The sequence below is a fragment of the Symphalangus syndactylus genome, chromosome 5 (assembly GCF_028878055.3).
Source record: "Symphalangus syndactylus isolate Jambi chromosome 5, NHGRI_mSymSyn1-v2.1_pri, whole genome shotgun sequence".
In the NCBI taxonomy this organism is placed as follows: domain Eukaryota; kingdom Metazoa; phylum Chordata; class Mammalia; order Primates; family Hylobatidae; genus Symphalangus; species Symphalangus syndactylus.
Window position 1 is genome coordinate 18,468,299 of NC_072427.2, and position 24,096 is coordinate 18,492,394.

At 44.3% G+C, this 24,096-nt stretch overlaps 1 protein-coding gene across 9 annotated transcripts in view; it reads left to right on the plus strand.

Moving 5' to 3' along the window:
• The window catches only part of NTRK3 (neurotrophic receptor tyrosine kinase 3), a 561,369-nt gene that overhangs the window by 443,455 nt on the left and 93,818 nt on the right, over positions 1–24,096 (plus strand). For 2 of the 9 annotated variants that reach the window (XM_055277330.2, XM_055277331.2), the window contains 2 exons: positions 8,961–9,095; positions 10,906–12,997. The exons of 6 other annotated variants lie outside the window; for them this stretch is intronic. In XM_055277330.2, the coding sequence (XP_055133305.1) occupies positions 8,961–9,095; positions 10,906–11,024 (254 nt within the window). In that variant the 3' untranslated portion in view covers positions 11,025–12,997. Of the gene's footprint in view, positions 1–8,960; positions 9,096–10,905; positions 12,998–24,096 lie in introns of those variants that run through there. One more of the 9 variants, XM_055277332.2, reaches the window with a different exon arrangement.

Sequence of the window (24,096 nt, forward strand, 5' to 3'; positions counted from 1 at the left end):
GGTGGCTGGATCAAATGGTATTTCTAGTTCCAGATCCTTGAGGAATTGCCACACTGTCTTCCACAATGGTTGAACTAGTTTACAGACCCAACAACAGTGTAAAAGTGTTCCTATTTCTCCACTGTTGGACCCAGGGGGTGAAGGTTGCAGTGAGCCAAGATTGCACCACTGCACTCCAACCTGGGTGACAGAGCCAGACCCTCTCTCAAAAAATAAAAATAAAAAAATTTATGAAACATGAAAAAAATATAATGTTAAGTATGTTTGTTATTGTGTATGACTTTTATTCAATAATATTCTTGTAATGCTAGCCACTGCAATAAGACAAAAGAAATAAAAGAATTGGAAAGACAGATTATCCTTATTGTGAAGACTCTGATCACCCTACCTAGAACATCAAAAGGTATTTATAAAATAACCATTAAAACTAATTAAGGAGTCCAGCAAATTTGCTAATATAAGATCAATAAACAAAAATCAATGTCTTCCCTAAACACCGTTAGATCATTTAATGGAAAAAAAATCACATTTACAGTAGCAAAAATGAAATAAAACCAAGAAATATGAAGTAAAAAAGTATAAACCTAACAAAGGATATGCAAGAGGCTATGGAAAAACACAAAACGTTATGAAGAGTATAAAATAAGAAATGAGTAAATGGAGCATATATTTTATTTATGGATGGGAAGAAACAATGTAATAATAATGTTGATTTTCTCCCAAATATATAAATTGAATACAATTTTTATAAAGCTTCCAACAGAGTTTTTGAAAGCTCTTGCCTGATATGCTTATCCTATAATTGATGTGGAGGAATGAAACACCAAGATAGCCAAGGTGTTTTTTAAAAAGAAGATAAAGATTGAAGAGATGTTCCCTAATAGATAAAAATACCTATTTTAAAGTTACAGTAATGAAGACAGGGAAAGCAAATAGGCTAAAGTATAGTAATTGTTTTTAACACTCAGAAAACTTATGTGTGTATGTTTGTAGATAGATAGATAGATAGATAGATAGACAGACAGATAGATAAATAGGAGACAGATGTGTGGATATGTGTGCTTTTTTTTGTGCATGTCATTGCAAGTCAGTATGAAAGAGAGAAACTAGGCCGGGTGTGGCTGGGCATGGTGGCACATGGCTGTAATCCCAGCACTTTGGGAGGCCGAGGCAGGCAGATCATGAGGTCAAGAGATTGAGACCATCGTGGCCAACATGGTGAAACTCTGTCTTTACTAAAAATACAAAAATTAGCCAGGCTTGCTGGCACATACCTGTAGTCCCAGCCACTCTGAAGGCTGGGAGAGGAGAATCACTTGTACCTGGGAGCGCCATTGCATTCCAGCCTGGTGACAGAGTGAGACTCCATCTCAAAAACAAAAAAATACAAAAACAAAAAAACAAGAGGGAGAAACTATTAAATAAAACCCCATAAGGAAAAATAAAGTGATGTTTTTACCTCACACCAGTCAAAAAGTAAATTATAAATTCTGGATGAAAATTTAAAGTATAACTTTTTATTTTAAATCAGCTTTTTATTTTAAAATAGCTTTAGACATACAGAAAAGTTATAACAGTTGTACAGAGCATTCCCTTATATCTCTCATCCAGTTTCTCCCATTGTATTCATTCTATAACACCATGATACATTTGTCACAAGTAAGAAATGAGTGTAGGTACGTTATTCTTAATTAAGTTCAATACTATACTCTGATTTCATCAGTTTCCCCCAAATGTCCTTTCTCCATTCCTGGACCACATCCAGAACACCACTTTACGTTTAGTTGTCATGTTTTCTTAGCCTTCTATGATCTCTGACAGTTTCTTAGACTTTCCTTGCCCTTGATTACCTTGATGGTCAGGTTTCATGTAGAATATCTCTCAATTTTGGCTGTCAGTGGGATATTGGGAAGGAAGACCACAGAGGTGAAAGGCCATTCTCATCACTTTATATAAAGAGTGCATGCTTATCACATGACTTAACACTGATGATGTTAACCCTTACTACCTGGCTGAGATGGTGTTTGTCAGTTTTCTCCACTGCAAAACTGCATTCTCCCTCTTTCCGTATACTTTGGAAGTAAGCCAATAACAGTGTACACTCAAGGGGTGGGGGGAAGTGAAGCTCTACCTCCTTGAATGAGGAGTCTCTGCATAAATTATTCATAATTCTTCTGTAAGGGAGATTTATTAAACGTAGTACTTTTATTTTTTATTTATTATTATTATTTTTTTGACACAGATTCTCACCCAGGCTGGAGTGCAGTGTCGCGATCTCGGCTCACTGCAACCTCTGCCTCCCGGGTTCAAGAGATTCTCCTGCTTCAGCCTCCCAAGTAGCTGGGACTACAGGCGCATGCCACTACGCCCAGCTAATTTTCATATTTTTAGTAGAGACAGGGTTTCACCATGTTGGCCAGGGTGGTCTTGATCTCTTGATCTTGTGATCCACCCACCTCGGCCTCCCAAAGTGCTGGGATTATGATCCTGAGCCACCACGCCCAGCCCTAAACGTAGTACTTTTAAAGGAAAAGGTAATATCCTGACATTGAGGAGGAAAATACCTCTTAACATACAGATTTAAGTAACATAAAGGGAAAGGTGAATACATTTGAATACATTAATTTAAAAAATCTATGAGTACTGTATACAAAGTTAAAAGACAAACAGTAGCTTGAGATGACATCATTTCAATGCATATATATGTAACAAAGAATTTGCATACAGAATAAATAACAGACTCCCACAAATAAAGAGTAACAACTACACACACTCACACACACACACACACATATCTATCTATATATATCTATATATCTATATCTAGATATAGATACATAGATATAGAGAGAAAGACACACACAAGAAAATGAGGAAAGGATACAAATAGGCAGTTCACAGTTCCTTAATTGGGGAAACCCTTGTTGAGATGATGTACAACCTCAGTAGTAATTAGGGAAATGAATCTTAAAACTACAAGGAGATAACATCTACCACCCATCAGTTTGTTAGAAAAAATATCTGACATGGGAAGATGGGGAAGGAAGTTCATCCATTTAGTGATTATAGAAATATAGTTGGCATTACTTTGGGTAAACATTTAGCAATAGAATTATGTTAAGGATTCAATTACACTAAATTTAGAGATATTCTCCAAAGATGTGCTTCTCAAATGTTTTTGTGCATAGAAATCACCTGAGGAGCTTATTAAACCACAGATGTTGATTCAGCGGGGTCTGAGCATCTTCATTTTTACCCAGCTCCCAGCTGATGCTGATGCTGCTCGTCCACTTGCCTGCACTTTAAGTAAAAAAGCTCTATAGTAGAGGTCAGCAAACTATCACTCATTGGCCAAGGGCCAAATCGGGCTCTTGCATATTTTTACAAATGAAATTTTACTGGAACACGCTCATTTGTTTATGTGTTGTCTATGGCTGCCTTCAGACTATGCTGGCAGAGTTTAGTGGTAGCAGCAGAGACTGCATGGTTTGCAAAGCCTAAAATATTTTCTATCTGGTCCTTTATAGGATAAGTTTGCCAACTACTGCTCTGGAGAAATTCTCCCACATGTGCATACAGATACATGTATAATAATATTGATTGCAACTTTTTTTGGAATAATGAAAAGATAGAAAAAAGTGTCAGTTGGCAGAATAGGCAAATAATTTGTAGCATATTCACATAATGGACTTCGTTAGCTAAAATTAATGAATGGGAGCTACACGTATCAACATGGATAAATCTAGAAAATATCCATTTTTAAAAAGGTAAACTTACACAGAACAAAACTATAATTTGGTTATGGATATATGCATATGCAGCAAAATTATTTCAAGATTCCTGAGAAGGATAATCAGCTATTTCAGAGCAGTGGTTACTTCTGGTGATGGGGAAGAGGAGAAACAGGGTTATATGTGGACTCACATGGGTTCTCAGCCATTGCAGTAATGGATTATTTGTTTAGAAATTTGAGAAGAAGATATCAAAATATTATAAGTCATTAATGCTGGAGGTAGGCACAGAGTTTCTACACTTTTCTGATATTTTAGATATTTCAAACATTTGAAAAGAGTCAAAAGACTCAGGAAAAAATATACTGAATACAAAGACAGATATTTTGAAGTGCAAGGGAGGCAATGAAGATAGATTATTAATACCCGAGATTCTCTCTACTCTCAGTTAAGCAAGAAAAGAAGATGCTCAGCTATTACAAATTGTTCCTTATATAGTGAATTCTGAGAATGGTAAAGAACTTTTTTTTCCATATGACTAATATTGCTCCATGGCTTATGAAGTATTATGATTCTAAGAGGTCACTTCACCCATGTTATGGAGTGGAAGGATTTTCACTTTCTCTGGGGACTAACATTTCACTCCTTTAAGCCAAGATCAGCTTATCATTGGAATAGTCTTAGTGATGCCAAGTGGCGGATGGCTCCGCAGCACACCTCCCCACTTTTTTTGAGTTAGAGTCTTGAAATACTCATCAGGGACAAGCTGTGAGAGCCTTCAAGATCCCTTCAGGAACAAGCCTTTTGCTTTTGTCTGAGAATCTCAGTGGTCCATGCCCCTTTATCTCAGCCAGGCATGGATGTCCTCCCCCTGTGACTTCTTGTGGGCATGATGCCATGAGCTAAATTGTAGTTGGGGTACATTCAGCCTCAGTCCCCTCCCTCTGAGCATCTGCACACAGCTGGAACCAGACTTGGCAACTGTAGCAAGCGGGCCAGGACAATCTCATCACTCATTTTCCCAGCAGCATTGAGGTGACTTTATAGGAAGAGGCGGCCCATACTGAGGTTGGGGGTCTCAGTTCAATACTCTTAGCTACACAGTATACAACAGGGAAATTTTGGTTCCAAGTACCTTTCAATATTGTATAGAACCCTTTGAAATGTGTTTGTTATTATAGGGATGTAGGAACACTTTGGGTCCAATTATTCCCCCATGAAATGTACAGCTATATTAAAAAGTCCTGCTTGTTGGCATTCAACAAACTTTTGTCGTGTGCCTTACACATGTCAGGCAATGCGGAAGACACAGCCAGTGGATGACATGAGTGCCACCTTCTCTCCCAGCAGTAGCTTTTTCCAGCATTATGCTTCAGCATTGTGTCTTGTTGGGAACCTGATTTCTGAACACACTTGCTTCCCTTACTCATACAGTTCAGTTTCTGAGCTGTCTCCCCCTTGTGAGATAGGTTTGTCCCTCTGCTGTAGGTTTCCAGCCACTTCTTTATCATTGTTAACCATGACCAGAGGGAGCATAAGTTTGGTATTTTAGGGGCATTCAACAAGGCTTGCAGAGATGGAATTTCCTGGTCTTAATGCACAGCCTATAACCTAGTACAATAAACATAATGTTTATTGTGAAGTTTAAATCTCAAATGCAAAGACAAGCCATGCAGGTACTGTAAATAAGTGCAGGGGTGGAGGATAATAGGAATTGGTGGGGAATATGGCAAGCTGGAGAACACACACTCACACACCTCATATAAACTGAGTGGCTACCGCAGTGGTTATCACTGTGCAGAAATTCTGGCCCAGGATTGCCAGAACTCTTGGATTTTCAAGGGAAGCTACAAATGGGGATATTTTAAATATGAGATCTCCCAAGTTTTAAATGCTGGCAACTAAGCAACAGATTTTTAAAAATACCATTTGTGTTAAAAAATAAAATAAAAGGCACATCCTAAGGCCATATATGGCCTGTGGGTTAGGTTTGCAATCTCAGAATAATAGAAGAAATAACCTGAAAGTTTAAAGCAGCATAGTCTGTGGCCAGCAAGCCTAGGCATTTGGGGCTCACTCAACTGAGCCAGTGCCGCCATCCTTTTATTGAATCCGATGGCACGAGAAGAAAGAGCTTAGACTCAAAAAAGTGATAACTACAACCAAGGAAAAGATACAGAACAAATCAATCATAACCGTAGCCCAGGCACCATTAGAATGCCTTGATGATCACCTTCCCACGACCTTAGAAGGGCCACCATACAGGCAGGAAAAGAAGAAAGAGACATGTGTCTATGAGGAATCCTTTCTTCACCAAGATGCACTCATTTCTGTCCATGCTTGTTTACACAGTGGCCTGGGGTGGATGCTCAGGAAAGAGTTCCACTGGGTACCATGCTTGGCTTACCAAGGGTATTCTCAGATATTCCACAACCCTTGGTTAGGGTATGACTATATTTTAATTATCCATCTCTCCATACTCTTTACTACCTCACGTTCATGTGGTCATTTTTCATCCTCTCTAGGCCGAACTCCCTGAAACATCATCAAAATGAAGGAGTCCGTGACCAGACAGAGTTTGGGGTTCCTTATCTGGAAGGTCCCAGTGCATGCGAAGTGTCATTGTGAGGGTGGGGGTGAAGCCACCAGGGATAGAATTAAACCAGGGTTGGCCAGAGGAGGGAATGACAGGGTATGGTGCTGCTTACCTTCCTAAGGAAGCTGTTAATGAGGTAAGAAAGCCCTGCCCTCTGTTTAGAACTTGTTGAAGTGGCCAGAGTGAGAGCCCTGCTTCCCCCAGAGAATGTCCTTACCGTCACTACCTTGACCTCCATTTCACCCCCTTCCTGGATATTGGTTTTCCACAAATGGGATTCATATTGCAAAGTGGTCAGTTGCAAGGACTTTGGAGGTATGAAGAGCTGGATTCAAATTTAGACTTTGCCACAAAGTGAACTTGGGGCTGTTTCTCCATATTATAAAGGCAGTTTTCTCCCTTGTAAAGTGGAGTTAATACTATCCACCTTTTGGGGATGTTGAGGTATAAAGAACTAACCGTAGGCGATGCCTGTCACTGGCACTCCCTTATATGGATCTATGGATTCCAGGGCAATCAGCAATATGTCTGATGGTAGGATTGGCATAGTTGGTTATTGCTCGGGGCTTCCTTCTCCATTCCATGCCTACCTGCAATGGGGTTGAAAAACATCCCACCTCTTCTTGCCTCTTGGGGGAAAGGTGGGAAGGTTGTGGAAAGTGTGGCACCCTGACTGGGGTGGGATGCCCTTCCCACTGCATTGTCTTCTGGCTCCCTGTTAGTCTACCACCCAGGGCCCCAGCACCAGTACTCCTGTATATTTCAGCCCATGCTAAGGTACAAAATGCTTTTTTCCACAGCCAGTGCTGTGTCAGCGCTAAGGGTTACTGTGACGTAGCAACTTGAAGATGATGAATGAATACATTTGAAGAGGGAATGTTTGAAAATAATTCTATAGAACTCCATTTGGTATTGGGACTATTGTCTAAACCATAACCTAAACTACTTTATGCAGTTAGGTAATAGTCTCATCTCAGATAACAAAAGGAAGAAGCAGAGACAGAAGGAGAAGAGAGGTCTGTGAGAATCCACAGTCAGGCGGAAAGAGTGTAGGCAGAAGATGCAGGGAATACCTTCTCCCTGGAAGGTGCTGGGCTGGTAGATCCAGAATCCCAAGGCCAGAGCACAAGGGTGAAACCCCAGCAAGGGAGAGAGAATTAGAATCTGCAAGAATCTCAGAAAAACAGGTCTGAATGTCTTTTTATGGGGCAAAACCATGGGAACCAACCTTTCCTTGCTTCAGTCAATATGAAGGACTCGACTTTAGAGATTTAACCAGATCTTGACTCAGTAGGATTGGCTTCAAAACCTCTCATCCAATCGTATGGGTGTTCAGTGCCCCTTCTCCCATAAGCTCCATTTACAATGTCCCTCCCTTTCCCAAAAAGATCCCAGAGCCTCTGGCTTGCTTCTCAGGGAAAGTATTCTTAGAAGATCCCTGAAGACCCAGCTCTGTTCTGAATTACAGAGAGCCTACAGGTACCTTTGTGCTGAATGTTTTGGGGAAAGCTGTTGACAGACAGAGGAAAAGGTTAGATGTAGCAGGGTCTGTGGGCCCCTGGTGGGAAAGGCCTTCTTTAGAAATGCCTTTGATTTGCCCCTCTTCAGCCTTGTCTTCACCCATTTACCCCTTTACCAGTGTCCACTGTGGTTCTGGGCTCCCCTGCTCTTCCCACAGTAAATGCCTTTTCCTTTCTGCTCAGGGGTTGTTCTGAGACAGAGGGGGAGGAATGGAGGATTTTGGAGCAGTGCCTCTTATGCTATCAGGCTTCAGCTTTTAGAATCTTGGAAAGACTCCACCTGGGAAAGAGTTCCAGAGAAAACAAACTTCAGATCCCGGCTCATATGGGAAAGGGCTCATGTTCACGAAGGCAGCTTTGGGGACCTTGGCAGAGACTTAGGCGGGCTTGGCCCTGGTCTTTAACGGATCCGACACGGATCTTTCCAGGGCCCACGAATGCTGCATGGTCTTCAAAGGAGATTTCACCCTCAGAAGCTACAATGATATCTCTTTATAGAAGTTGTAGTCTTCAGGTCTTCAGTGAGCCAACAGCTTTTGTTTTTCCAGTCGTTTATGCCCTAACAATGGCAAAGAAGATTTTAAGGAACGAAACACCACCACCTCCTCTCATCTCCTCATCATCCCCGCCTTGTCACATTGCTTTCCTCTTGAAAATTAGCTGAATTTTTTGATGAGATATTAGGAGCCAGAAAGAGGGTCTTGGGTCCAGGATTATCTCCCAAGTCAGAAGAAACATCCGTCCAGGCCCAGGAATAACACTCTGAATGGCAATGATGGACACAATTTTGAGACATTCTGGTCCAAGAAGGAAAATGGGGGGCAAATATGTTAGGAAAAGTGCAGGACAGAGTTCATGGTGATGGTGAATCTTTCTTCTCTGACTCTAACTTGTGCCATTTCTATAATGCCAGGGTGAGATTCTTAGGATCTAGATTTTATGTGTAAAATAAACCAGCTGCCCCTACAGGCACAGCAGAGTGGGTACAGGAGCTGAGAACACCTGGATTTCTGTTTCTGGCATTGTGCACTTAAGAAAAATACTTTCCCATGTTTTTTGCACTTGGGGTTTAATACTGACCATTAATTCCCCCATGTCTGCCTCTTCTGCCAGGGGTCTTTTCAAACATAGACAATCATGGGATATTAAACTTGAAGGACAATAGAGATCATCTAGTCCCATCAACTCACTATATATATGAGGAACCTGAGGTCCAGAGTGGGGAAGTGTCTTACCCAAGGTCACATGGTGAGTTACCTCCTTTGACGTCTTTGTATGCAGTAAAGACCCCTCCCCTAACCAATTTTGGTTCTTAAGACCTTAAGACTCATCAAGCCTCCATATATTTCGTGGGCCGAGGTATGACTAGGTGCCCAGCACGGGATTTGGTACTGAAAAAATCCCTTAAGTTAAAGGAGTGTCTTCCGGAGGAGGAAGCTTCATAGGGCCTAGGTAAGGTCTATGGGAGAAGCAAGAGAGGACCATGGCCTGGAAAGAAACAGTGGTGTCACAAACTTTCTCAGCAGGCTGCCCAGACCAATGGCCTTCCTTCCCTTTTCCTTCATACCCAAGAGAACCTTTATCTGGGGTCAGGGCAGGGATGCTATCTCAGAAACGTCTCACCTTGAAACTGAGCCTCCCTCCAAACATGATGTCACAGGCAAGGAAGGTTTCCTCTATCTTCACAAATCTGACCCCACCTCCTTCAGAGGAAGGGGTCCTAGCACCCCAAATGACTCAATACTGTTTTGTCCATAGCATGTCCTGGGCAGGAGGAGAGGAAAGTCTCAATGCAATCAAATTTTGTTTCAATTTTTTCCCATCATATTCCCAATGTCTAGAGGCCCCTTATGACCTTTGCATTCCTGAGCATAGCTTCCATAAAAAGATAGGCTTACTCTGTGCACATATTCACACACATATACACATTCAAACACACACATATGTGCACACACACATATTCGCACATACACACATGCAAACACGGAACACACACATACACATGCAAACACACGTGTACACATGCAAACACACACAAACATATCCACATGAAAACACACAGGCATACACATGCAAACACACACATCCACATACAGATGCACACAAACACACAAATACACATGCAAACACACACGCAGATACACGCATGCAAACACACGCGTGTACACATGCAAACACACACACATGCAAATGCACACACACACTATTTACAGACACTTTTTCAATCTGTAGTTGATTGAGCAACATCTTTCTGGAGATTTTATTAGGAACGCCCGCTTTTCAGGACATCCTAACTCAGTCCATGGCTGTATGGCCAGAAAGGAAATGAGCTGTCATGGAAGTCCTCCTTGCTCGAGGCAGCACATGGCTTGGGGGCCACCAGTGTTACTCCTCCAGGGTATTTTCCTCCCCTGTAAGATTTGGAAAGATGACAAGGCTCAGAGATCAGCCGTTACTCTCTAAACCTTCCACAGACCTGTGGTGTGAGGTGAAAATGTCAATGAGAAAGAGCTTGTAGGCTTGGGAGTATAGCATCCCCACCTCCTGGTGTGGTCAGAAGTGGTCTATGTAATTTTAGCTCCGAGAATTAGAAATGCCCCTCTGGTATCCTTAAAGAACGTCAGTTCTGGGAAAGCATAGCCTTCTCCTCCCATCCCTTAGCCCCTTAGTGACCCTACAGTGCATACCCCTTCTCTGACACACCCCTCAGCTCATCGTCAGGGGCTCCTCCTTTCAGAAAGACGCTTGTAGACTGAGACCCACTTAGATGAGACCTCTCCTCCTCTTCCATGACAATCCAAGGCCAAGCCCCCAAAGGTTTTGCTCCCTTCCCTCACTCGGTTCAGTGGAGGCTGCAGCAAAATGGAGTGTTTCCAGTTTCTCTGACCATGCAGGGTTTTAAGTTAATCCCCCCTTCCTATCCTTCCCTTTTGCTGACAGTTCTTCCCCTTTCAATCTCCCTCTCTATTTCCCCTCCTAGTTTTGATCTTCTTTGGGGGTTTTGGTTTTTACTTTATTTTGCTTTTTTCTGTTTTTTTTTTCTTTTTGTTTTTTATAGGTTTCAGAGAAATTATGTTGAATCCAATAAGCCTTCCCGGACATTCCAAGCCTCTTAACCATGGCATCTATGTTGAGGATGTCAATGTTTATTTCAGCAAAGGACGTCATGGCTTTTAAAAACTCCTTTTAAGCCTCCTTGTTTTGATGTCACCTTGGTAGGCTGGGCCCTCTGAGAGGTTGGAAGCTCTAGGCGTTTTTCTCTTTGGATCCAGGGATGCTAAGTAGAAACTGCATGAGCCACCAGTGCCCCGGCACCCTTTAACACCACCAGATGGGTGTTTTCCCCCATCCACCACTGGCAGGGTTTCCCCTTCCCTCCAATCATCACTGTGCTCCTTTTTTCCCGGCCTACGAGGCAGCTCCTGCCACTATCTTTAGAGCCAATAAAGAGAATTAAAAACCTGTGCACCAGGAGCATCTTTTAAATACGCTAGCCATTCTCTTGCTTTACAAAAGCAACCTAACCATCACAAGAAAGCCTGATGAAGTCCAGCCGTGCTCCAGCCTCACTTTCCCTGCTTGGAAGTGTGGGGTCTCCTTGGCTCTCCCAGGATACCATGCGGTCCTCTTAGTGACCTCGTCGCCCTGCAACCTCCAGTGGGGAAGAGTCACAGAGAGCACCTAAGCAGAGGTGGAGACAGCGCGGTAAGAGGAGGGGGAGCCAGGCTCAAGTATTGGCACCAAGTTAGGTCTCAGAGGAAAGAATGGAAACCAATCACTTTATATTTTTATTTTTATTTTCGGTGGAAAAATCATCCTTTTTTGGGACATACTTGCCCCCTACTTCCTCTTCTCTCTGGAACGGCTCACAATGAGTGCGATATTAGAAAACTCCTTGCAGAGGAGAGTTTCTCCAGGCTCTTCCTGGGCCCTTAGATCTTCAGTTCCGACAAGCTTTGGCTGCAGGAGGTTTTACCCATGAACTGGCCATCCTACTAGGACCACAAGGGACCAAGGGAATCAGGGACAAAGGCCCTTCCTGCTAGCCCATGATCCCGGGATTGGCTCTCTTCCCCTACTTCCACTTATTCTTGACTCTGAGAACTTTTGGAACCCAATGGAATCAGCATTTCAAGGTCAAGATGAACTGAAGGGGAAGAGAAGTAAAACTTGGCCTCCTCCAGCCCCTCTCATGGCACCAATGGAAGTGTCCTCCTGTTCTCTGGTCAATATGTGTGTTTACTTTGCTTGCTTTGACTCATGCCTTACTCCATGGCCACCCTCTCCCAAAGAGGGGGCTCGCTTCCCCCATTTTCAACTTGATCCACTGAGGAGAGGGAAGGGGGTGACTTTCCCTTCTTCAGTAGGAAAGGCACATTTGTAGGGCCTGAAACTCTCCCGTATTTGCTGACTCATTGGTGGAGTAGACTTCTGGCTCCCAGCTCCACTGGCCCATGGGGCCTCCATTGTGTGAAGTCAGCATAGGCTGCCCACCTAATGGTGGAGAGCATGAAACTGGGAGCATCCTGTGGGGGGCTTGTGGGGGAAAAAGGTGGCTGTTTTAACCCACCATTGTTTTGGGGTGGTGTTGCACACTAGTAGAGAATAGAGTCTATGCCTTTGGCAAATTTAACTGGGAGTTTGGATTCCCATTTTACTTCTTGGGTCCTGTGGATGGTGGTTCTTCATGTCAGGATCCCAGCCCGATTCTGCAAATGCCTCCATGGGGTTTAAAAACATGGGGCTTTCCAAGTTCTTGCCCAGTATCTGGGGCAGCCTCCAGAGTATCACCTGGGAGTTCAGGTTCTTTCCAGGGCTCCAGGTGTGTGTTTATCTCGCCCCCTCCAGCTCTCCTCATCCTGCTCCCCATTGCTCCATGTCAGGCTGTTCCCCATTATGCCCTGCTGATGCTTTGGGTCCAGGGCCTCCTCCCAAGTGTGGCTTTAAGGAGTAAGCTTGAGGATGAAGTTTTTTAATTATTGTAAATCATTACCTCATTTCCAGCCTCCCAGGCTCCATCCATCCCAGCATCTTTTATTCTGCCATTTTCCTCACCTTGTGCTATGACAATGGGGCGTTGTGTTTCCACAGAGACTTATAGGAGTGTTCAGTGTATAGTTTCTTAATAAACACTTTATTTTCTAATGAAATGACTGAATCAGACCTCTTATTTGGAAATTTTGCAAAAACATTCAAAATACAGAAATTCCAGGTTACCTGCATTTTTTCCTGTTTTCCTGTTACTCTTTTAAAGAAGTTTCTTAGTTAAGTTCTATGTTTACAAAGGTGTTCACAATCTGTTCCATTGGTTGCTTTCATTGAGAGTCTTCCAGATAGGTTAGGCTCATACAGTAAAGTGCTTTATCATCGTATTGAGAAAGAATTAGAGGCTCAGAGAAGTTGAATGGTTCACCCAGGGTCACACAGTGTGAGAGGTGAAAGCAAGATTCAAACCTGACTTCTACAGACACTACTTCTACAGACACTACTCAGGCCACTGAGACCCTCACTCCTTTGGTAGCTAGGGAATGTTCTGTTGTCTGAGCAGCCAAGGCTCACAGAAATCTTCTCTTGAGAGCTGATATATGGGGGTCTGGAAGTGGGGTTGGGGATCCTTTATCTTTGGTGCACCAGCGAAGCCAGTGGGGCTGTCCCTGGGATGGAGTGGTTTTGTATGTTCCCTGTGGATGTCGGGAAAGTGACCCTGCCCAAGGAAAGATGGGGCTTTGGCTGTACAGGTCATTCAGAGACACAGTCCCTTTCCTGCACACACACCCACACACACACTCAGGTGAGCCACACTCTCATGGCAAGTTTAATGTGGGCTGCCAGGAGGGAGAGGCCAAAGAGTAAAATGCTTAGATGAACTGGCACATCTGTGCACCCTTGGACCCTGGCACTGACACAGCTAGAAGAGTTGAAATGCTCCCTGTAACTTGCCCTCTTCCTTTCAGGAGGAGAGGACACCGTGAGGCCCTGTATGCAGGAGAGATGGAGCAAGAGTGGAGAATGCAGGCTAGGAAAGGGCTCCTGGGTGGATCCGATTGCTTCACCGGGCCCCAGTAATCCTTGATGGAGCTCAGTCATTGAGGAAGTAGAGATGAGACAAGTAAAGTAACGTGGATGAGCTCATGTTCCAGTTTGACAGGAAGTTGATCAGGCTAGGTTGGTGCTTTTCTATATACCCTCAGTTGCTTTATCTTCTATTTAAGTCTAGTTTGGTTTGAGACCCCCTCATGCCAAATGGAAGCTCCTGCTCTCTAGAGTGGCCTGGGTGAGGGGTGGACCAAGCTCTGCATTTATCTCTTCTTAAGGGTTCCAGGGAGAAAGAGTTGGAACAGAGACACCTGAAGGGTTGGGGCTGTCCTGGGGACCATGAGGAGATGCACTGGTTCAAGGGAGAACTTTCATTTTTAATATGGGAGAGATTTGAGCTTTGTTTTGTTCTGATGCTTGGAGCCTATCAGTGTATGGGAGAAGAGATAATAGATAAAAATGGCCCCTGAGAATATGGGAAGGAAAAGTATCTACAGCTCAGGAGGAGCGGATAGCACTGGCCTGGTGGAGGGAGTGCTCTTCCCATAGAGCAGGAGGCAAAAAGAGGAAAGGATGCGGAATGTCTTTTCAAGGTGATAGGGCAAGGAAGTGAGGGAATTCTTGTCTGGTGGCTTCCATTTTGCCTATAAAGAATGAGGCAAGGCCTTGTGCTGCTAGTGAGAAGACCCAAGGAGAGTTGGAACATCTGAATTGACAGAGGAAGAGACTATGTATGACTATGGGGATCTATGGAAAGGTTGCTGGGTAGAATGAAGAACCAGCTGCGATTGGAGTCTAGGCCTCTGTTTTCCATGTTTTACTGCTAGGTGTTGAAGTCTCATGGCATTTACCCCAGGGTTGGTGCTTCTAGGGAAGTCAGAGCTGGTATAGGGCAGATGCAGAGAGCTGAACGCAGCCCAGAAAGATGCCAGTTTGGACTGGCCTCAGTTTAGGATGGCTCAGGGAACCAGCCAGTCCTGCAGCTCCCTGACCTCCTGCATTCAAATGTCACCAACAGGATTTCACAGTAGATTTCTCAGACCTTAAGCTTACATTTTGGTCCTGCGGGATTTTGCTGCACGGATTGACAGCTGACTCAGTTCATGAACCCAGGGTGCTTGCCAGGTGCTCTCTGGATCTTCATTCTAGAGAGGTGGTTGACAGGTGCTGGTTCTGAAGCTTAGAGAATGAGAAACTCAACTGTACCAATAAGATCTTATAGAACAAGGTAAAATTCTATCTAACACATTCCAGGGACATTCCCTGGAAAGGCTGGACTCTTTTACTAGCATTACATGACCAGGTCCTGGAACTGGTTGCCAAGCTCCCAAGAATGGGTTTACTGTGGGGCATTAATAGTAATAATTCTATGTATCTTATGAAGCACTTACTCAGAACCAGTCACATTTTACCCACAAGGAAGCTGAAGCTCAGAAAGATTGAATAGCTAGCTCAGGTTTTCACAGCTTGAAACTGGCAGAACCAGGACTGACAGGGGGCCTGCCTGACACCTCAAAATGCGTTTGGCCACTCTGCTGCCCCCTAAAGTTGCACATCTTCTGCTCCTGGAAGGCTATGATTGTGGAACACCCCCTAGGTTCTCCCCCCCAACCCCACTCCACTCCTAAGACAGAGAAGTCTTTCAGGGGTCTTCAGGGATGAGCACCATCCCTGATTTCCTTCTGGAACTTTTGGGACAGGGTGATTTTAAAGACTAGAAAAGAACATCTGCAACGTTCTTTCCTCTCATTGTAGCCTTTAGTGACTTGGGGGTATATGAAAGCACAGTTGGGCTTAGATCTGAGATTAATCACATGTCTTACAGTTGGTGAGATTCCCAAGCAATAATGGCCTCTTTGATATTGGGGAGGACTTGTTGGATGAGACCAACCTGATCCTTAGGATAGCAGTTAGGCTGCCCAGGTCTGGGCAAGGGTGAGAAGCTTCAGATAGGAAGGTGGTAGAAGAAAGGATGAGACCAACCTGATCCTTAGGATAGCAGTTAGGCTGCCCAGGTCTGGACAAGGGTGAGAAGCTTCACATAGGAAGGTGGTAGAAGAAAGGATGAGACCAGCCTGATCCTTAGGATAGCAGGTTAGGCTGCCCAGGTCTGGGCAAGGGTAAGCAGCTTCAGACAGGAAGGTAGTAGAAGAAAGGGCCTTGTCTGACTACCCACTGTCACTTAACCTTTCTTCAACCCACCTCAAAGACCTCCTGATATGTCCAAGCACAGCCATGCAATGCTCACCCTAAAAAGACCAAACACGAATCAGGCTCAATTTGGAAGTCAAGAATCTGACCTCTAGCCACCTCTGTCTGTTCTTTTGTGTGGGAATCCCTTTCTGCAGCCAAGCTCCCAGCAGCTGAATCCTCACCTCCACCTCCCCAGCCACAGGTGTGACCGCAGCACAGCACTGGGCTGTGACACATCCCCTGGCTCGTCCCAGTTCCCTCAGGTCATGCCCAGGCACGAGCAAAGGATCAAGCATCTCAGATACAATGGTGAGGCAGCAAGGGAGGGTTGGATGCCACGGGAAAGCTCAGGAGCGGGCAGATCAATGCAGGACGACTTCATTGTTGTGTAGCTTTCTGCACGGAGCCAGACATGGATTAGGCAAAGAGCCGGAGCCTTTGTTCCTTCAGGGTTTACTGACTCCTGTGCTCTGGCTAGACTCGCACATTGCTGCCAGCATGACTCTGAAAGTAAAAGCAAAATGAAGGTGGCAGGGAGGGAGAGACAGGGAGGGGGAGAGGGCGATGCTGGCTGCTTGGAGTCTTCTCTGTGAAGGGCCAGGGAAAACTCTTAAGCGTGACAGCGGAGACAGGAGGAAGGTGGAGAACAATGGGGAGTCTGGCTTCCATCTGGACTGTCCAGCAAGGGCCTGGAGCTCTCCTCCTCCTCTCTCCCAGCTCTCCCCCACCCAACACATTGCCAATCTTTAATGCTGGCTGATGTGGGCGAAGCTGCTTGCAGCCTCCAGATTCCTTGGATAGCTCTGGTTCTGTATTTTGCCTTTAGAAATCCTACTGTTACCACCCCCTGTACTTCCCACCTCCCAAGAAAACCTCAGCCTAGATCTGACAATATATTTCCAGAGCTAAATAAGACTCCTTCTTCAACCCTACTTGAACCCAAAAGTGAGTTGAAGGAGACATGCTGGCAAGAGATAAGTCCCTTGTCTGCTTTTTTGGGTGGTTCTGAAATTCCATCAGGATTCTGAGGCCCTCTTGGGTAGGACTTTTGTTCCAATTTCTCCTACTCAGTGGATAAAACTTCCATAGGGTGACCCCAGTTTCCCTTGAAATTAAATCTTGATGAGGGAAGAGATTTCTGCACAGGTGATAAGGTCTAATACCCCTCTGCGTTTTTGCTCCTTTTCATTTTGGCACATTTTCCTTCTATCACAAAATATCTGGGTGTTTGTGCCTGAGAGAGCTAGATCTTCTCTCCTCATTATGCTTGACTTCTGGGTGGGTGTGAATGCATTTCTCAAATGTTCTGTATGCTCCTGGGCCAGGATGGTGAGGATTGACAAAAACGAGGGGAACAAGGAAGATATCAGAGGCAAACTTTTGACTGGGGCATGCTCTGCTTTGAGAGAAGGGAACAAGAAAGACAGGAGCACTTCTGAGGAGCACAGATCCCACAGGGACGTAGAAGGTACTGATGGCTCAGATTTGGTGTCAAAGGCCTCCAGCCCAGGTCTGTGTGGGTTGTATCTGGGAAGGAACTTGGAACACTGGGGTAGAGCAGAAAGGCAGGGTTGCAAGTTACCCAGAGAACTGAGCTGTAGAGAAATCTTAGCCGAAGGCTCTGGTGGGTCTTTCAAACCAAGATACATGAACCTTCCACATAGGATCAGATGGGCACCTGGCCTTCTCAGGATCATGGTATTTTCTCATGACCCTCTGCCAAAAGGATCCTCTCAAAGCCTCTGTTAAATAGATGAACCTGACTTTGATTTACCTATGGGTGGAGACTGGGGCCTCTGGTGTAAGTCAAGAATAATGGAGCTTGGCTTTTCTGAGAGCCAAAACCCTCAAGCAGTTCTCACTTGACACCCTAAAAGTAATGTCAGGTAATGTCTGAGTTCGGAGGGGTGGTCAAAATCCCCTGCTCAGCTATGGAGAGGCTTTGCAGAGCAAGGAGTGAGGCTGCCCAAAAGCATCATTTCAGAATGGCAGTCCCTGACTTTTGCCTTCTTCCAAGTTTGAGGGACAGAACATCATGTCACCTCAGAAAACACTACCAAATCTGGCTTTGGTAAGCAATGCCGGAAGCCTTGGTGGATTGCAATGATGACCAGCTTGTCTTCATGGCTGTCTTTGCCTCAGTTTCTGCCACGTGTGTGCTGTTACCATGGCAGCACAATGAAGCCTAGCTCTGCCTTTGGAGACCTCAATGGAGCAAGTGGCCTATTTCCCTGAAAAAGACACATTCTCCCCTCCCTTGCCCTCAGGTTCGTTCTGCAGTGAGAAGGACAAGGACTTAGCCTTGGCAAAGGGGAAAGTGACTTCACTGCTGTCTAATATGGCCTGATGATGCCTCTGTTACAGAGTTCTGATAGACCGCTTACTTTCTCACTCCAAAGTTCACACTATCTTCAGTCTGTTTGGGACCTCTTAATGTCGTTTAAAAATCACATTGTGGTATTCTTTACTCTGCAAGGCTTGCAATAGCCTTTGGCCAAAATTCATGAAATCCTGACCTTCAAAAATACACTTCTCATAAAAAGAGAGGGTGTGGAGCTGTGGGGAGCACATGTGCTCTTCCAGGGATGGGGCAGGTCTACAGAACCTGTGACATGGTCCTTAGCAGCTGCACAGGCCTAGGGAAATATTTACCTCTCACAGCTAGGTTCTCAAGCATGTCGGGTCCTCTAGTTTTAAGCTGAAAGGGTTTAGCCTGTGTGACACAGGGGACCCCTGCACCTACAAAGGCTAATTTCCAGTCTTTCTCAGCACTGAGTCAGACAAGCAGTCTCCAAGCTCTGCCCTCTTGCTGCCAAAGTCAAGGCAAGGGTGACAGAAGGAACATTCCAGAGTACTGGCTAGATACTAACTAAATCTAGCCTATTAATTATATTCTGTCAGAACCTCTGGATGCTCTTGCTGTTAATTCTGAAAGAAAATTCACATGGCAGAGAACATGAGAGTAAATCTCAAACAACTTCTGTCAAGACTGCTAGTCCCTGACAGCTCACCCTGGCCAGGAGGGCACAGCCAGGATCTGTGACGCTCTCTGGTTGCCCCCATCCGGGGACCATAGCTCCTCACTGAGGCCTTTTGCTTCAGAGGGAGCCAGATATAGAGCTGGCCAGGGAGAACTTGAGTCTGTTCACTCCCACTGTCAGTGGGCAGCAGGGAGGCACCACCAATATAGAACATATTCTGAGAATGTCCTTCTTGGGAGAATTTAAATTCTAAGTTCATGTCTAAATGACTCACAGAATCTTTCAATCTTTATGGCTGTCAATTTGGCATTTCTTGCTACCATAACAAGAGATTGCTGCACAGTACCTCTGATACCAAATGGCCAACCTAGTCATTAAGAAGACCGGAATGACCCCACTGTGCATTTTCAGGATGGTGTCTTTGGCCATCTTAATAATTTTATTGGGTCAATCACTTGACCAACTGTTATCCTGCATAAATTGGTCAGTTTTCTGGGCAGAGCTTCAGGGCCTGCAATATGGTTCTCCCTTAATTTGAAATCCTCAACTTGCAGAAAAATCTTTTTCTTTTCCTCCAGTTACTAGATAAATGATGTTGTAAGGATCAAGTGCTCCCCTTTTTATTGATTGCAGCAATGTTTCCCCTTAGACTTATGATATGCCAAGGATCCATCAGAGAACTTTGGAGAATGTTGCACAGTATGGCCAGCTCTTATAGATTCACAGTTTGCATTAGGATATCAAAGTCTCCAAGAAGTCCTGCTGTAAACAAACCTTATTCTACCTCTTTCCAATTCTAATTAAACACAAAACATTCTTCATTTAACATCTATTAATAGACTCAGCACACACATGTTAGAAAACACTGGGTTATGGTGTGATCAGAAGATTTTAAAGAAGAATCAAGCAGGATGTGTTCATCAACCACCCACTTCCTTTATCAAGAAACCACCACACCCAGCACGCTACCCAGCTGTAGGCTCAGCCCTCACTTCTGCCTTCTACATGGAGTCAGAAAAAATTCTGGTTGTTGATGGATAGACACTCTTGTGAAGATCAGGAAACCTTCACTGTGATATCTCAGAAGAAAATGGTAAGTCATTTCACATAAGAGCTTGAGACCTCAGTATTAAACCTGACCATCCGCCCAGGCTGGTGGAGGTGACATCATCTAGTGGTAGCCCACAGCAATGAAGACCTGGATCCCAATCTCAACTCTACCACTAGCAAAATGACATGGGGTAAGTTACCTTTCCTTGTTCCATATTTGTCTCTGAGTAGCTAGTAGAGTTTGCTGATCCTCATGTAAAAGACCCTGACTGGACAGATGCCCCAAATGCCATGTCCCCATGAGTCACTATTGTCTCTTAGTGGAGGACATCTTTTGGTTCCTGGTCCTTCTCTCTCTCTGAATATGTTGTGTATCAGGCAAACAGAGTGAGAGAGATGGCTGCCCCTTTGGGTGAGGATCAGTGCATTTCTCTGGATGAGGATGGAAGCAGATGCTTGGGGGTTAATAGACCCTCTCTGTCACCACTGGATAAGGCCAAGCGGGAGTTCTCGGCAAGATTTTCTGGCTTTGATCTCAAGAAGGCAGCTCTGCCTAACAAATAGTCTGAAATGTCAAAGAATAAATGTTAAAGCTTGAGGGGTCATTCTCCAGGGAGTTGCTGGGGCTGGCTAGGGAGGGAGAGGAGGAGGGAGAGAGGGACACAGCAGAATCCTTCACATAAAGATTCTGACTTGGTTTTGTGATATTTAAGAAAAAAGAAAACTCTGAATTATTTATAGCACAGAAGATGTAAGCAGGCTGTAGAGAAGTAGCCTGGCTTCACATGATAGTTTATGGCCATTATTTAGCTGCCCCAGCCTTGAACTGGTAAAACTTTTCTCATTAGTCACATGCTACTGAGCTCTACTTGAGCTATCTATTATTATTATTATTATTATTATTATTATTATTATTATTGCTATTATCATTATTTTAATCAAGAAAATTCATGTCCTTCAATATGTGAGTTGGGGGATGCAATTTCTAGAAATGACATTTGCACAAAGCAGGAGTTATCTCTTTCCCTTAAAGGGACTCTGGCACACCCTTCAGTAACTCTTTCCACCCCTGTGAGTGTTTCCAGCCTGTGCCTCTTCAAGCAGGGATTCGGAAGACCCCTGCTCTGATATGGATGGGAAGCATCTCGGTTTGGGCCTGGGCACCGATTGGCCATGTCAATCTGGGAAGGTGAATTTCGTCTCTCATTCGTTCCCTCTGAAAGATGAAGGCAATTGTCCTATGGCTCTTCTGAGTATGTTGGGCATAGGAAGGATAATTCCATTGTGTTCAAAATACCTTGGTACCTGGAAGAGGGTGGGGGGATAGCATCTATATTAAGTGAGGGGATAAAAGAAGTAAAGAAATGTTAAAAGGTTAAATAAAAAGTGATTGAAAGATTAGTGGTAAAGCTGGGGGGAATGAGTTCTTTTATCTGTTTATTTTGGTCAGTGATAAAACGAATACTTCATGTCGATAATCATATCCTGATTCTATAGCATGGGTAATTGAAATTCACCAATAATCCCCAAATTGCAGTTAAAATTAAAATCACAAGCTTCACATATTCTCTCTTTCATCTCTACACATGGTACAAACACGCTCTTAGTCACTCTCCTAATTGTTTTTGCATACCCTTGACAACACTCTGGGAGATGCAAACACATGGAGTCAACTTTTGGTCAGTTTGGGGGTGGTGAGGTGAGGCTAGTCAAGCTGCAAATCAGGTCATCAGTAGAGCTCCAAACAAGCAATATTGTATTTAGGAGGTATTGCTTTTGTTGAAGATATCAATACTTTTGTTTCTTTCCTAGACCTGTGTTTTTTTTTTTTTCTACCTTGAAGAACCTGGAGAACATTTTGCAGTTAAAATGTCACAGTGACACTCCTGTTATAAAACTCTGAACATGTACATATTTTTACCCTCACTAACTTACTCTACCCCCAGAAGTCTTTGAAGTGTTTTTCCTGCACTCCCTACTTGCTGTGATGTAGAAGTTAGGCTAGCACCATTGCTCTAGGGCAGTGGTTCTCAAAGTTTTTGGTCTTGGGACCTCTTTTCACTTAAAAGTCATAGAAACCCCAAATAATGTTTGTTTCTGTGGGTTATATCCATCATATTCACTGTATTTGAAATTAAAACTGAGTACAATTTAAAAGCTCAAGTATACACACACATTCCATGTAGCTGTCAAGATGATGACGTCATCGCATGTCTGGAAAGCACTGGACAACTTCATGAATAATACCTGTGAGACACGAGAGTAAAAAAAGGCATACACTATCTTACTATTGCTAGGAAAATAGTTTTGACACGTGAATCTCCAGAAAGGGTCTTGAGCCCACCAGGGACCTTTGGACCATTTTGAGACCTGCTGTTCTAGGAAAACAGGCACAAGCAGATTCTGAAATCAAACCTGGGTCCCCTTGGAGCCAGGGAAATCTACCAGTCATGCACTTTGATCCAAGTGTAGGAGTCCATCAGAATTCCATTTCTTTATTCAAACATCACTGACTGCCCCATGGGTGTTGACTTAAAGCAAACTGGATACAACCATGCATGTTCAGTTGCTAGGAATGTGGAAAATATACAAGAAAGACTTCACCTATTATTAAGAAAACACAGTGGGGGCTGTTTGCTTGCTCTGGAGAAGAACATGGGCTTGATGTAACAGTAAACATTATTGGTTGATTGCAGAGACTCAGCACGAACAGGATTTACAAAATCCCATTGGTGAGAGCAGGAGGCATGAATGGCAGGGGATGAGAGAATTTATAGGCATCACCTTGCTGGTTGGGCATCCCTTCATCGCACTATTGTGCATTACATTTGGACTTGTTTAAGGAACATGTGAGGCTTACAGTGCTCTAGCTAGGACCTATGGGAGTGCCTATTTAAGTTTAGACATGCTGGCACCTCCTTCCTCTTTCTCCTAAGCTGAGCAGCTTTGGTATAGGAAGATTGGACTATGAAATGCTTTAATGTCTAGGGAGCTTCCTTATGTTAACTCTGTGTAGCACCCAGCACACCACTCAGCAGAGGGACCTGTCTCATCATGAGGTCCTAAGTGGGTGACAGTGTTCATGCCTCTTCCTGTTCATCATTTATGCCCCAGGAAGCAAGAACTCCTCTTCTGTGGGATTATTTCACAAACCCGCTGGAATAGGGTCTTTCAAGGAATACCTCTGAGATCATGAGCAAATGTTGCTTCATTGACTCATTCTTCAAACATATTTGGGGCATCCGCTCTGTGCCACACACTCAGCTACTAAGTGAGTCAGTTGTATTTCCTGTTGTCAAGAGCTTTATTGTCTCCTGCAGTGGTTTTCAATTGGGGGTGATCTTCTCCCCCAGGGGACACGTGTGGAGACATTTTTAGTTATGACAGCTGAGGGTGGGTGCTTCTGACAGCTCCCCACAACAAAGAATGATCCAGCCCTAAATGCTATAGTATCAACGTTGAGAAACCCTAGTCTAGAGACAATACAGTCCAGTATTCACTAGTCTTGGGTAAGAGGGACCTCCCCACTTTTTAGGGCCCTTCTTTAGCTGCCAAGAGTCCTAGGGCCACGAGAAGGGACCATCTGGAGCCTGCACTCCACCTCCCTTCTTGACAATATTTCATTTCCTAAACCAGAATTCCTTACCCAAACAGCTCTCAGCTTGCCTCCAGGACACATGCGGGTCTCTTCATTCATCTGTTCTAAGGGTGGGCTACGCTGCAGGTGTGTGCACTGCTAAGCCCAAGAGTTGGCCAAAGGATTACTGTGTGGGGGCAGTGGGAACATGGAGAGTGTGAGGGTGGGACGGTTAGAGGAAGATGGAGTTGCAGGCTCAGTGTGCACACATAAGTACGAGAGACCCCTTTCACTGTGGGATGGAAGACGGGGGTGGAAGAGAAGGGAACAGGCCAGGGGCCAACTCCTTAGTACCATGTGTCTCCACTCGCAAATCTGAGGAATCAGAGACACCGAAGTCACCTGGCCCTTC